The sequence below is a fragment of the Spea bombifrons genome, chromosome 11, assembly GCF_027358695.1.
Source record: "Spea bombifrons isolate aSpeBom1 chromosome 11, aSpeBom1.2.pri, whole genome shotgun sequence".
Classification (NCBI taxonomy): domain Eukaryota; kingdom Metazoa; phylum Chordata; class Amphibia; order Anura; family Pelobatidae; genus Spea; species Spea bombifrons.
In genome coordinates this window covers 13,503,520-13,518,357 of record NC_071097.1, presented here as the reverse complement: position 1 = coordinate 13,518,357, position 14,838 = coordinate 13,503,520, and the positions used below count along the sequence as shown (strand labels likewise).

General features: G+C 39.1%; 1 protein-coding gene across 1 annotated transcript in view; it reads left to right on the top strand.

The window, feature by feature from the left end:
- CDH23 (cadherin related 23) overlaps nucleotides 1-12,968 on the top strand; it is a 357,384-nt gene extending 344,416 nt beyond the window's left edge. Inside the window, exons 58-68 of the mRNA XM_053451249.1 lie at nucleotides 140-301; nucleotides 968-1,224; nucleotides 1,348-1,445; nucleotides 2,378-2,498; nucleotides 3,034-3,113; nucleotides 3,812-3,852; nucleotides 5,623-5,683; nucleotides 6,460-6,589; nucleotides 8,269-8,391; nucleotides 10,330-10,443; nucleotides 11,863-12,968. Of these exons, the coding sequence (XP_053307224.1) occupies nucleotides 140-301; nucleotides 968-1,224; nucleotides 1,348-1,445; nucleotides 2,378-2,498; nucleotides 3,034-3,113; nucleotides 3,812-3,852; nucleotides 5,623-5,683; nucleotides 6,460-6,589; nucleotides 8,269-8,391; nucleotides 10,330-10,443; nucleotides 11,863-12,186 (1,511 nt within the window). The 3' untranslated portion in view covers nucleotides 12,187-12,968. The remainder of the gene's footprint in view (nucleotides 1-139; nucleotides 302-967; nucleotides 1,225-1,347; nucleotides 1,446-2,377; nucleotides 2,499-3,033; nucleotides 3,114-3,811; nucleotides 3,853-5,622; nucleotides 5,684-6,459; nucleotides 6,590-8,268; nucleotides 8,392-10,329; nucleotides 10,444-11,862) is intronic.
- The last annotated feature ends 1,870 nt before the right edge of the window (nucleotides 12,969-14,838 follow it).

Here is a 14,838-nt window from a genome sequence, read left to right as displayed (position 1 = left end):
TTATTATAAACTTATTTTATTATAATAGCAATAAAGTAATTGATTTTCTGTCAATCTCCGGACAACTTAACTGCTTCATGATTTTATTTAAAAATTGAAATATATCTACATTTATCTGTTTGTTTGCTTATTATCTAAGGTGTTGCAACTGATGCCAAGGTGGGGTCAGAACTTATAAAGGTTCTTGCCTTGGATGCTGATGTCGGAAACAACAGCTTGGTCTTCTACAGTATCCTGGGTATTCACTACATTAAACTGCACTCCAATGATACAGAAGCAGTGAAAAATATATTTGTTATTGGTAAGAGTTTGTTTTAGTTAGTCACACATACACATTGTCATATACACATAAAATTAATTTTATATTAATTATTAGGAAGCCTTGGGAACCATGTTGATTTCTGATGTAATCATAAATTTATATTATAATATACATTCAATCATTACCAGAAATGAGCCGATTCAGATAATTAAACCTTCTATTACCAGACAGATTCAACAAATGACCCCCCCCCCATTACCAGACATTACACAGACACACAAGCAGACAAACACAGTTGAGACCTCCTTCATTTTCATTCCATGATGATGCATTGTCCCAGACTAAAGTCAAGAAAAGCAAAACAAATACTCAATCCTAGAATGTCTCCATGTCAAAGGAACCAGAACAACTGAGTACCACATAGTTCTGGTTCATGTCAGCCTGTATCTGCATCATTACATTGGTCTTTGGGTATGCACTGGTGGGAATGATGCATGGATGTTCATGGCTGGATGTGTGCAGGTCTACTGTGACTGGTGACACGTATGCAGTGCACCCGAGGAGCACAGCAGGCAAATTATCTGAAGTCATGACATCTGAAAAAATTTCAAGATTATAACTCTAGACTATGGTGTTGGACATAGGTTTTCATGATTTAGGCATGTAGTTCCATAAATGAGGATCATTTTCTGGTTTTCCTTACAGGGAGTGTTGATGGTATTATTAGGACTTTTGACCTGTTTACAGCGTACAATCCTGGGTACTTTGTGCTGGACATTATGGCTGCTGACCTAGGAGGGCACAATGACACAGCTGTGGTTGGAATTTATATCTTAAGGGATGACCAGCGCTTAAAGATTGTGATCAATGAGATACCTGACCGAGTGCGTGAGTTTGAAGAGGAGTTTATACGTCTGTTGTCCAACATTACAGGAGCAATTGTGAACACAGATGATGTCCAGGTAATAGCAACATTATATTTATGCTATTTGTGAGGGATGTTATATTTATAAAGATAACTAGAGAATAAGATGAATGTGGCAGATAAAAAAATAAACATATACAATTGTCTTCACTGTCTACAGTTCCACGTTGACAAAAAAGGCAGGGTAAACTTTGCACAGACTGATATGCTGATTCATGTGGTGAATCGAGACACCAACAGAATTCTAGACGTGGAACGGTAAGTAGTTTAGGCTTTGACGTTGGTGTGTAACATAGGCTTGAAGAGATATTTAAGCAAGCCATGGACCAATTTATAACTAATATGGTCACCTAGTTCAAAGGGCTTCCTGCTGTGCTCTTTCTTCACCCCTTGCCCTATATTTCCCACCAGTTACTCCCCGTTTTGTCTTTTTTTTCCCTCTCACAACCTACTGGCTTGGGGCAGGATGTAAGCACCACAAGAACATGGATAAAATGTATTACTGCATGGTTTGAGAAATGCTATTATTAGGACTTTATCCTTAGATGAAATGCATTCTAATTTGTGATGCATACACTATGGCATCAATACCTTCAACACACCAAAACCCGGGTTCTTTCAGCATATATTTGGCTTTGGTCCCCCATGAAACTTGGAGCCCTGGATGAGGCTGCCAATTAATTAACCTGCACATGACATTAACAGACAACATAACCACTCCTGCTTTTTCTTTTGGTTTAAAACAGAATCTTTATGGCCAGATCAGGTGCAAGACCCTTCGAGGAGACAGCAATGAATCATATTGTTTATCTATGCCATCTATACTACATGCTTTTTTGTCTTAGTTTTTATTTATAAATTAACTTTCTGAAAATAATTTCTTTATCCACCTATTCATAAAACATTTTTTATATTTAATTTATGTGATATACAAGATAGAGATCATGACACAGAGATCGGGGTTGCCATTGTCTGGGGTTAAAAACTGTGACATATAGACCGGCACCCTGTAGTTTGTCTTAGAATTGTATTTTTGTGCACACCAGGAAAACCGGTACTAGCAACATACGGTGTATTTTGATTTCTATTATCTAGCATTTGTGAATTGTGTATTATTTGTGTTTGATCCCTGCAGTGATCTGTTACTTGTCTAAAAGATTTAATAACCTAATGTGTTCTTGCCCACTAAGGGTTATTCAGATGATTGATGAAAATAAGGAGCAGTTACGAAATCTTTTCCGAAACTACAATGTTCTGGATGTCCAACCTGCAGCAGCTGCCCGCGCTCCAGAGGACCTATCTGCCTTACAGGTAAAGCTATTGTCCCATTCACTGCACAGGTCTTAGTTTTGCTGCATTTGTTCCATTGATCAATGTGTATACCGATATTTGCTGCTCATCGTTCCTTGACAAAACAAAACAGAGTTTACTGAGGTCTTGAGCCATATACAGTATTGAATCTATGTCAGTACGTAAGAAGTACTTTAAAGAACAAAACACATTCTGCTGGAAATCTGGAGTCGTTTTTGGAAATCTGGGCCAGACCAGGGATTAAAATCAGCCCTGGCACTTTAAGGCTAGCGGACATTAAACACCATATATGCATCAGTCAGCTCAATATATACCGAGTATATGCGGCCGCTCACCAAGAGACTAGATTTGCCATACAAGTGGCAGTAACAGTAAATGCCCAGTGGCATTTGGCCCCCTTGATAAAACCAGACACTTCCCAATAGCAGCCTGCAGATTTGGTGCGTATGTCCAAATAATACATTCTCTTTAACAGCAATTAAAAGATGTTGGTGTTGAACCAATGACAAAGAATGAAATGTGTTTATCTTTGCAGATGGCAATTATTATTTTGGCGATTCTACTTTTTCTGGCTGCAATGCTGTTTATTTTCATGAACTGGTACTACCGGACTATGTGAGTAAATCTAGAAATGCTTCCATCTATAAAAGCAGTCTGAATGATGAACACAATTGGTATGTGTGCTGCTTTGTCACTTCTAGATCGGTGAAAAAAAAGGGGCTCCATATATCTAAATATTTGCTAAAATTATTGCTATACGTATGAGACTGTAAAAACATAAGCTGTGGAAGTCAAATGAGGCAATGACCATGAGATTATTTAAATATGTGAAGGTGAATTCTTAATATAAACAGCTGCAAGGAAAACCATACAAAGGCAGGTAGGTCTAACAAAATATGGGTATATACCCATTACCACTAAGTCTTTAAATTGAATTTAGATAAATTATACATTTATAACATAAGATTTATCACTCTTGCTCGTGTCACCCATATGATGCATACTGCATCGGATTAGATCAGCTGCGAGTACACCATTATCTTATGTTCTGAGCAAGCTGTTTCTGGGGATTGCCTCACAAACCAAATCTTCCAACTTTTCCCCTTCCCTTACTTCCCATACTCAGACACCTCCTAAATATCCCATATAAATGTCCACTGTCATTCATGAGCACAACAGTTATATAAGTGGGTATTGGTTTCAGGAGGCCTTAGCTCACTAGCAAAGTAGATTCCTTGCCTTTAAAGTATTTTTCAATTAAAAATAACCTAATTAAGGAAGTGTTTTCTAAAATAATATTTGGAATTTTACAGACACAAACGAAAATTGAAGGCTATTGTTGCTGGCTCAACTGGTAAGTTCTAGTGCTTTTATTTATTTTAATTTTTTTGAGAGTCGCTGTCCAATACTAGAGAAACTGCCAAACCTTAATAATCTTCTATAGGCCAGTACGTAAGACTGAAACTTAGTAACATTGTAAATTAGGTTGGAAAAAGACACCATTAAGAGTCGATTTAGGTCAACCATGCTGTATATTGAGTGGAGGGTCAAATACATTAAAGCAATGTCCAGTTTACCCTCAGAAAGGGAGGGGATTCCTTCTGGTTTCTCATTGGATGAACAAAATATAACTAATCTTTATGACTAATTATATCACGGTATATTTTGCCTTGCTAAAAATCACCTAGTAGATATTTACAGGCATTTATTGAATTTGAAGCATGATGTCTATGGGTAGTGAATTCCACATCTTTATTCTTCTACCATTTTGCTGCTTTAAGCGAAAATGGCCTTCTTCACCCTGAATGGGTAGCTTCTTGTTCTTTGCACAATCCTTTTAATGAACAGGTCATGTGAGAGTGGCTGGTATTGTCCCTGTATATATTTGTATATTTATATCATATCCCCTCTAAGATCCCTTTTTCTTATGTAAACAACTTATCTAGCCTTTTTTCATAACTAAGGTGTCCCATACCTCTTATTTGCATTTTAGGCCACCATTGCACAAGCCCCATAATGTCCTTCTTAGAACAGCTGCCTAGACTTGGACTGCATTATAAAGGCAGGGTCTCGCCATTGACAAAAACTATATTTTCCCCAATTGATCAATACCCCTTTTTGACATGACAATATCTTATCGATACACAAAATCAAACAAATCAATGAATCTGTCTACAGCCCAGATTGAAGGAAATCCCATAACCTGTTTAAATTGCCTAAAACAACCTGATTTCAGATATAAATTACGCATTTATTTCATTTCTCAAAATTCATAACTTTGCATTTGTTTGTCCACTCCTCCAACTGGACTGTATTACCTCACTTTATTTTGTGTCATCTGCCAACACTGACTTCGCTTTCAATATAAGGCATAATCCCATCAACCAATAGACAGCCGGCGTCACTGTGCAGTTCTATGGCCACCAATGCCCATCTGACAAAGAGTCACTATTTCGGGGTGATCCCGAGGGAGCGGCATCAATCCCGGGGGGACCAATGGAGAGCTCAGTGGTCTGAAGATGTTATGATCTAAAAAGTGACATGATCCGATGTCGGGACCCTGAGCGACAGCGTCAGAAACATCCCCGGGAACAGTCCGCGTGGTAGCCGGGCCAGAGTTCCATAGCCACAGCTAAAGATTGGTAATAAAATCAGGGTTCCTGAATGAGCTCCCTCTCTGTAACCACCACCTGTTTAATAAACCCTCAAAAGAGCAGCGTGGTGGGGCAAAGGGCGTCCGTAGCGACACTGTTCCAATGTGGGCGAGCATCTCGGCAGTCAGGCGCCAAGCAGGGGGAAGTGTAAGTAGGGGTTACATAGGTACACATTGGTGAATAGGTTTAGCGCTGTGTTGTTATATTTTCTTTCTTTTCTATAGTTAAGCCAGTTTCTAATCCAGGTACAAAAAAAAGGGTTGAAATAACCCTGTCTTGCTGAATTTTGTAAATTTCAACATGTATAATAAATGATTTGCGTGGTGCAGGTGGTTAATACATCATATTGAATGACAATGTTGTGCTTTAGTCATGTCTACCTAGAAATTAAAATTTTTATTTTAGAATAAAGAATTTGAGCGTGAGCTTGTTGTGTATGAATTCATTATTCCTATCTGATTTCTTTTCAGGGAATAGAGGATTCATGGATATTCTTGACATGCCTAACACAAATAAATACTCATTTGAAGGGTAAGTTAAAAATATATATATATATTTAACAACTGGGGAGCTTACACAACACTATGCAAATGTTTTCGGCAGATTCTGTATGAATGCTTTCAAAAATAGGCAAAGAGAGCACATGGAAAGCTTTTTCTGCCTAGAAATTTGTGCCTGGAGGAGACGTTGCTGATGAAGTATAACTACCTTGTGTCTTGTTGCTGTGCTCAGTCTTGCTGTGGTGAATGACTTTTGGCATTAAACCTTCTTCAGCAACCTCACCTTGAATTTGGCTGTGCCTATCACAGTTTTAGTTCTCCTACACAGCTGATTCAGTTTCAGTTAATGATTTTGTACCAACCTATATATTACATTGATCATCATTAGCACCTATTTGGTATAATTGATGCTGTTTTGAAGGCAAAGGATGGCCACACCGAATATTGGTTTTAGTTAGATTCTTCTTCTGTTCACTGACTTTGAATTTTGTCAAATGATACAAATAAACAATTAACATGTGTATTTGTGAAAACATTCTTACAACAAAAATTACAACATGATGTACTGATATAGATAATGAAAATACAAAGACTGTAGAAGAGACATTTTGTCAACATTATACATCACTGTCTCTGTGTCAAAATCTTTATCAGTCTTCTTTTTTCTCCATACCTCTTTTCATAGGGGATATGTATTGAATCAAAAGACAAGATAACGGTTTTTGGACTATGGTGACAAGTTAGGCCACATTGTAAGTGCACAGTCAGAATCTACGGTAATCTAAGACTGCGTTTTTTTCATAATAGGGCAAATCCTGTGTGGCTCGATCCCTTCTGCAGGAACATGGAGTTAGCAGCTCAAGCAGAGCATGAAGATGATTTACCAGAGAACCTGAGTGACATTACAGATCTCTGGAACAGCCCTGCTAGGACTCATGTAAGTCAGGGATATCCTGCACTATTTGTGTAAATCAGTGTAATGTAGACCTTCTTTATTGTCCGCCCAATTAATACTAAATATCTTAATGTTAAGTATATTTTCCACATTACTCCTTTGGATCTAGTATGCTACTTGTTTTTACATTGATAATAGTTTCCCTGTTCTATTCTGCGAGTGCCCCATAATTGCTTTTACATATAGCCTAGATCATCCAGTGACTAATGGCAACTAAGTTCTTAATGTCGCTCACATTAAAAATCTATCCGTTAATTAGGTGACTGTTTTATATTACATATTTTTTAAACTTTGGTTTGTATTCATAACTAGACATTTCCGAAGGTGTTAAAGGTTCTGTTCCACACAGATGTTTTTTCCACAACATCCCTAGATTTGTGTATTATCATGTACTAATATAGAAAGCATATTAAATGAGCTTATTCCTTTTTTTTAAATAACATACCAGTTTACTGTATTTTCTTGTTGAACACATTGCAGTGGGACCTCTGAATCCTGTCTGTGTTCACAGCTCAGCCTGTCCATCTCTGACATCTCTTTAGACACATAATATTTGACAGCAGATAAAAACCATTCAGTCTAGCCCATTTTCCCTGATGTAAGGACTCGGACCTTAATCAGTCCATGCTCTTGTCTTCGATTCAGGATAGCTTTATTCTTATCTCATGCATGTTTAAATTCCCTCACTATATTAGCCTTTACCACTTCTGATAGGAGATTGTTCCATAAAGTAAAGCATCCTGGCATGTCATCTAAATCTCTGACCTTCTATTTGGTTATGACCTCGTGTTCTAACATTTCTCCTCCTGCATGTTAAATGTTTCTCTAAAATCTTCCCTCTATCTTGTTTGCTTCAAGCTAAACATGTTGAGCTCCTTTAGTTTTTTCGGATCATTTTTATCCTGCAAACCATTTTGGTAGCCTCATGCAGAGCCCGACTCCGTGAAAAAAAGATACAGTAGATGAAACCTGCTGGTGATCCTTACCTTTATTGAAGATATCTGTTACTACACTGACCTCTTTACATGACAAATCATTAGTTCCTAAATGCTCTATGACAAATCATTAGTTCCTAAATGCTCTGTCACATTCAACTTTTGATCCTGTCTTGCTTAACAATTTCTAAAATGCGTTTCTACCTTCCTCCAAAATCATATTTCTCAGCATAGAAATCCAACAACAAATCCTTCCTTTCACAGGAGTTTTCTCATTTTTATCAGTAGATAGTTATGGGGTCTTAAAAACCACTACAGCAGTGTTGGGAGATGTACCAGCACCGAGGTTGCATCCTTACTCGTCCAGAACAGACTGTTGTCCATTTGTCTTTTCTAGGCAGTGGTACCGGCTGATTTTGTAGAGAGTTAGAAAGCTTGTAAATCTCAGACTTCAATTCAGAGTCCACCATGTTTCTGTGTGTGGGGGGGGACACACACAAATATTGCACTGCAACAAATCTGCCATTTAAGTACCATGTATAACTATAAAATAATCTGCATGTTTACTGCCATGCAGTTCATTTTCAAAGCTAATGTCAACGACATGTTAGATTGAGATACCTTTTTAAAAGTTACAGTTTAACCAGTAGCAACATACCAGCTCCCACATATAGGACAACAGAAGGTAACATGGAATTAAATAAATATATTTCATTCTTATTTTAGGGTACTTTTGGCAGAGAGCCGACTGCATCGAAACCAGAAGATGACCGTTATCTTCGTGCAGCAATACAAGAGTATGACAACATCGCCAAACTTGGTCAGATTATGCGTGAAGGACCGATTAAGGTGACTTAAAAGGCTACAAAAAAGTACCAAAACAATGTAAAATGAATATGTTGCATACAGTGAAGGAAAAAATTATTTGATCCCCTGCTGATTTTGTACGTTTGCATGGTCAGTCTATAATTTTAATGGTAGGTTTATTTGCACAGTGAGAGACAGAACAACAAAAAGATCCAGAATAATTTATAAAGTGATTCGCATTTTACCCATTGAAATAAGTATTTTAAAAACATGACTTAGTACTTGGTGGCAAAACCCTTGTTGGCAATCACAGAGGTCAGAGGTTTCCTGTAGTTGGCCACCAGGTTTGCACACATCTCAGGAGGGATTTTGTCCCGCTCCTCTTTGCAGATCCTCGTCAAGTCATTAAGGTTTTGAGGCTGATGTTTGGCAACTCAAACCTTCAGATCCCTCCACAGATTTTCTATGGGATTAAGGCCTGGAGACCGGCTAGGCCACTCCAGAACCTTAATGTGCTTCTTCATGAGGCACTCCTTTGTTGCCTTGGCCGTGTGTTTTGGGTCATTGTCATGCTAGAATACCCACCCAAGACCCATTTTCAATGCCCTGGCTAAAAGAAGGAGGTTCTCACCCAAGATTTGATGGTAAATGGCCCCATCCATCGTCTCTTTGATGCATTGAAAATGTCCTGTCCCCTTAGCAGAAAATCACCCCCAAAGCATGTTTGATGGTGGGGATGGTGTTCTTGGGGTCATAGGCAGCATTCCTCCTCCTCCAAACCTGGCAAATTGAGTTGATGCCAAGTAGATTGATTTTGGTCTCATCTGACCACAAAACTTTCTCCCAGTTCTCCTCTGAATCATTCAGATGTTCATTTGCAAACTTCAGACGGGCCTGCACATGTGCTTTCTTGAGCAGGGGGACCTTGCGGGCGCTGTAGTCTTTCAGTCCTTCACGGCGTAGGGTATTACCAATTGTTTTCTTGGTGACTATGGTCCCAGCTGCCTTGAGATCATTGACAAGATCCTCCCGTGTAGTTCTGGGCTGATTCCTCACCGTTCTCATGGTGAGATCTTGCATTGAGCCCCAGACCGAGGGAGATTCACAGTTATTTTGTGTTTCTTCCATTTGGGAAGAACTGTTGTCACCTTCTCACCAAGCTGCTGCCCATTCCAGCCTTGTGCAGGGCTACATCCTGACATCTTTGGACAGCTCTCTGGTCTTGGCCATGGAGTAGAGTTTGGAATCTGATTAATTGCTTCTGTGGACAGGTGTCTTTTATAAATGTAAAAAGCTGAGGTTAGGAGCACTCCCTTTAAGAGAGTGCTCCTAATCTCAGCTCGTTACCTGTATAAAAGACTCCCGGGAGCCAGACATCTTGCTGATTGATAGGGGATCAAATACTTATTTCTCTGAGTAAAATGCAAATCAATTTATTACGTCTTTGAAATGCGTTATTCAGGATTTTTTTGTTGTTATTCTGTCTCTCACTGTTCAAATAAACCTACCATTAAAATTATAGACTGATCATGTCTCTGTCAGTGGGCAAACGTACAAAATCAGCAGGGGATCAAATATTTTTTTCCTTCACTGTATGTTCAATATGCTTGGTTAAGCTGTTTTAAGTATCATAACAATAAATCCTTTTGCTTGTTATTTTATCTTCACATATTTGCCAAAGTGTTAATTGGGCTTAGTGCATGCTTATCAATTAGTCACCTTCTTAGGAGCCCCAAACCCTGATGCACCAGGTGCCTCTATCAATAATCTGGATCTATACGTTATGTTTGGGAGGTAGGCATCCAACGTACTACAATGACTGAAGCTCCAGCCGTGTACAGGAGGAGTGGAGTCAGATGTTATGCCTAAGGACCCTGAAGGAACTGGCACTAATTTGGCTAAATAAATATTGGCAAATGCATTAGAATATGTTTATGATAATGTGGATTAATTATATTAACCCTCCAATTGCTTACACAGGGTTCACTGTTGAAAGTGGTTTTGGATGATTATATGAGACTGAAAAAGTTATTAGCTCAAAGGATGGTTCATAAAGCCACCACCAGCAATGGGGATGAGTCCTCGGTTACAGAGGTAGAACATGTCATGGTGTGCAGGCATTTGTGCCTGGTGCAGAAAGTGTGGGCATGGAGTGGTATCTAGCTAAATTTCTGTCATTATTATTTTGCTTACTCCCTAACTTCCTTATTTCACAGATTATCAAGTAAGTGACAACTATTATTAAGATGCATTCTTGCTGCCTCAGTGTTTACCCTACTGGAAAAGTGGATGTTGTATTAGCATTTTCTGTGTCACTTTCAATGTTTTTTTTTTTTTTAAATCCCGGCTAACTGTCATATTTTCCTTTGTGACATTATTCTAATTTAATCATACTGGGCCTTAATACAGGAAAACCTGGCATTCTAGAGGTTTTGGAGAAAAGTTATTATAAAGTCACATAGAAAGGGAATACATTTAGTTATTTGTGGTGACTTCAATTAGAAACTTTCCCCTATATATAGGTTAAGATATCACCATACCTGGGAACATCCAGGCTCCGGCTACCCGGAGGCCTCCCTTTTTAGAATACATGTAGATGTTCCCGCCGACGTAAGTGGGGAGTCCCACTAAAAGCTGGGGAGTGGGGCATTTTGCAATACTGCGCTCGTGACCTGGAGTTTCTCCATGGTGACTCTGACACCTGGAGAAGTGGCGCTTTCCCCGGAGTCTCCAGGCAAAACCTGGAGAGTTCCCAGGTATGGATATCACCCTTTGTCGTATAAGGGCTAGTTATGGGACACAGCTGTACCCAAATGTGATGAAAAATAGGTAGAAAGTAGTAGGAATGTGGTGAGCAAGTGGTCAAAGCTAAACACAACCCCCAAAGTCTCCATGGATGCATCTAGATGCAAAGGGCAAGTGAATAGAGCTCCAAGTGATAAATAATGGTGCATTTACTTAGCTATTTAAATGTATACTTAAAGCACAAATACATTGATAGAAAATAGGATAAGTATGTTCTAGTAATGGGTTTGACACTTTTCTGTCCAATCAATAGCTTTATGAAAATTTTAATCATGTTTGCATTACAAGCATTCTTTGGCCCCTTAAATGAAACCTAATGTAGTACTAATTACAGGTTACAAAATGCGCTCGATGCATGTGCATATTAATCCTGCAAAATATTTGGCAGCCTGGATAAGCAAGGATGACTTTAATGCTTTTTATGCATATGGTACAGACAGTCAAAATGTGCCTAGGTCTTCGTGAGCATTGAACCCTGCCGTTTTCTAGAATACCCCATGATGACCATCTTCGGACAACTTGGCCATTGTGAATAAATTGTTCAACAGTATGCTACTGTTAAAAAACTTAATGCAGAGTAGGGCTCTGTGTAATGCATTCTAGCAGATATTGTACACACTACAACAGCTTGATAATAAAAAAAGATCCTAAAAAGACATTCTACTTCTTACTTCTTCTTCTAAATTTGTATATCTTTGTACATTACAGTTGATCCAGAATGATTTAGCCGACGATGATGACCATAGCCCCAGGCATGGCTCCCTCCGCTTTAAACATAAGCAGCCAATTGAGCTAAAAGGACCAGATGGGATTCACGTTGTTCATGGCAGCACTGGGACATTGTTGACCTCTGACATCAACAGTTTACCAGAGGATGACCAAAGAGGTCTGGGACGATCCTTAGAGACTCTAAGTACAGACAATGGCGTTTTGATTGACAAAAATGCTCGAACAGAGTCGGCCAAGTCTACACCAATGCACAAGTTTAGAGATACAATTGCGGAAAGTCCACTTGAGATAACAGAATTATGACTAGAGGTGGCCTCATTGGTCTAGCAGTTAAGAATAATGTACTGAGTAAGGACTTAAACATCGCTGCACAATGTAGAAGAGGAGGTACGAGAGCACGGTTTAGGCTGCCGGAAGCCTATAGAGCACAAATGACTCAGGTCAGCGTACAAAAGGTTTGCTGCTAAGAAGAAACACCTACATAATTACTAAGGAAACAAAATGGAAGGTTTTGCACCTGCAAAGTTTATTTTGTTGACCTTTACAGATGTGAGACATGGCACAGGTACATTGTATTTGTATCCTTCTTAAAATGGAGCAAAGCAATTTGGGAAAAAAGGCTGGACAGTGCTCGGTACCAAGTTTCTTTTCTGCTGGTGGTGGGAGAACTTTACAGTCTACAGTTTTAACCTGTCTAAGATATGAACACAGGACTAACCACTGCCACAGACCATTGAGGTCGAATTCTAAAATCTTTGAACTTGTCATAAATGTCTTTTGGTTGTGTTGGCTTAACAAATGTTCACAAGTCCAAGGAAGCATCACTAGGAACTCTGAATGAGTTTAAAGTGTGCAAATTCAATCATCTCCTAAAGGTTTGTCCGTTGTGATTTTTTTTTTTTATGTGTGTTTTGATGGGACGGATAGGAGGAAGGTATGAGTATCAGATAACGACAACATGCAACAAAACTTGACAAGAGTGATTTTGTTTTTATTTATGAAATTTAAGAGAATGTACAATACCTAGTGAATTGCAGTGTTGCTTACAATGAGGAGCGGAAAATAAAACAAATGAATGATACATACTCTTTCTGCATCTATAATGTTATGTTTGGTTGTATAATGGATTTGGTATATTTTTCTAAGTACATTTGGAGGTAAATGGAGAAGTAATATTATATCTAGTTTTGTTGATCTCTCCCTATTCTCTACCACAGGTAAGCTTCTACTTATGACATTCTGGTTATAGACAAGTATGAACCCTTGATTCGGTTAGATTAGAGAATAGTTAATATGTTTAGGCAGCATTTGACCGATGGCAGCATTTTCTAAGTGCATTTAGAAATGTTCTGGAGAGCTATTAAAAAGCTTTAGACTGTCCTGGAAAAACCACAGACTTACTTAACCTGTTGCGATTGTAGGAGTAGTTCCATAAGATTAGACATTGGCAGTTGTAGTATCACTTTGCAAAAAAAAAAAATGTAGCCAACTGCAGACCAGTAGGTGGGAAATTAATAGAAACTATGGTAAAGAAAAAATGTTAAATGGATGTAAATGGTTTGCAAGATCAGAAACAGCTTAGGTTCATTTTTTTAATGGTTAACAAAAATAATAAACAGGGGAGCAGCAGTGGATGTATATTTTAGGGCTGCAACTAACGATTATTTTAATAATCGATTAATCGGCCGATTATTTTTTCAATTAATCGGATAAAAAATATTTAATAAAATGCCCTGCACCCACCCACACTCTGCCCCATCAGTTTCCCACCCGGCAATCAATCATTCTCTCTCTCTCTCTCTCTCTCTCTCTCTCTCTCTCTCTCCATACGTACCTCCGCTACCGAATCCTTCCACTTACAACGTGCAACCGCAAAACTTTATTCAAATCTTCATCGTACACGCGCGTCACATCCGTCATTACGTAACTTCAAGCAGACGGACACTACAGAGCTCTGCAGCAGAAACGGGGGAACGCCGGCGGAGGTAAGTGAAAGGAGCCGAGCGCTCCAACGACGAATCGATCACTCGATTAATCGATAACGGAAATCGTCGACAACGATTCCCGTTATCGATTATTATCGATTTTATCGATTCGTTGTTTCAGGTCTAGTATATTTCACTATGGCATGTGATACAGTCCCTCGTGGAAGACTTGCAATGTTTGGAAGTTAAAATGATCGAATGGATGAGGCAATGGTTGAGTGATAGGAGACAAAGTAGTAGTTTTTTTCAGAGGAAGGGTCTTGTTACTAGTGGGGTATCTCAAGGATCTTAATAGCAAGGTAAGTCTTTTTGCAGACAGTAAGATCTGCAACAAGGTAGACATAATAACATAATGCACTTGGGATGTAAAAAAAAAAGATAGAATATAGTATGCAAGGGTGCTGTTCTGTCAGTCCTGCTCCCTCTGTGCAGTAAAAGAACGTAGAGTGAGGCCGCGCCCCCCTGCTGAAGTCTGAGCGGCATCAAGAGAGCTGCAGTGCAGGTAAGGGGGTGGGGGAGGTTGTTTGAATGAGTATGTGTGATTGAGGGAATTAATCTGTGATTGAATGAGTATATGAATGGATGAGTGCATGTGTGATAACATGGACGTGTAAGTGCTGGAACCTAGGCATGATGGGACTGTGATTGCTGTTAGCAATCACACTCCTATCATGCCAAGTCAGCCAGTACATGCTGAAACCTGGCTAGCTTCCCCCTTGTGTATTGATGCTGCCAGCAGTATGGGGTCTGCACATCACTTACAGCAACCCTGTATCAGCATGTACTGGCATGTACTGGCTGACTTGGCATGATAGGAGTGTGATTGCTAACTGTGTGTCTACATGCAGTTGTGTGTAAATGCAGCGTATGCATATATGCAAGTTTATGGGCAGCTATGTGTAAAGGCAGCGTGTATGTGTGTTTATGGACAGGTGTGTGTAAGGGCAGTGTAAAAACCTCTGTAAAAATA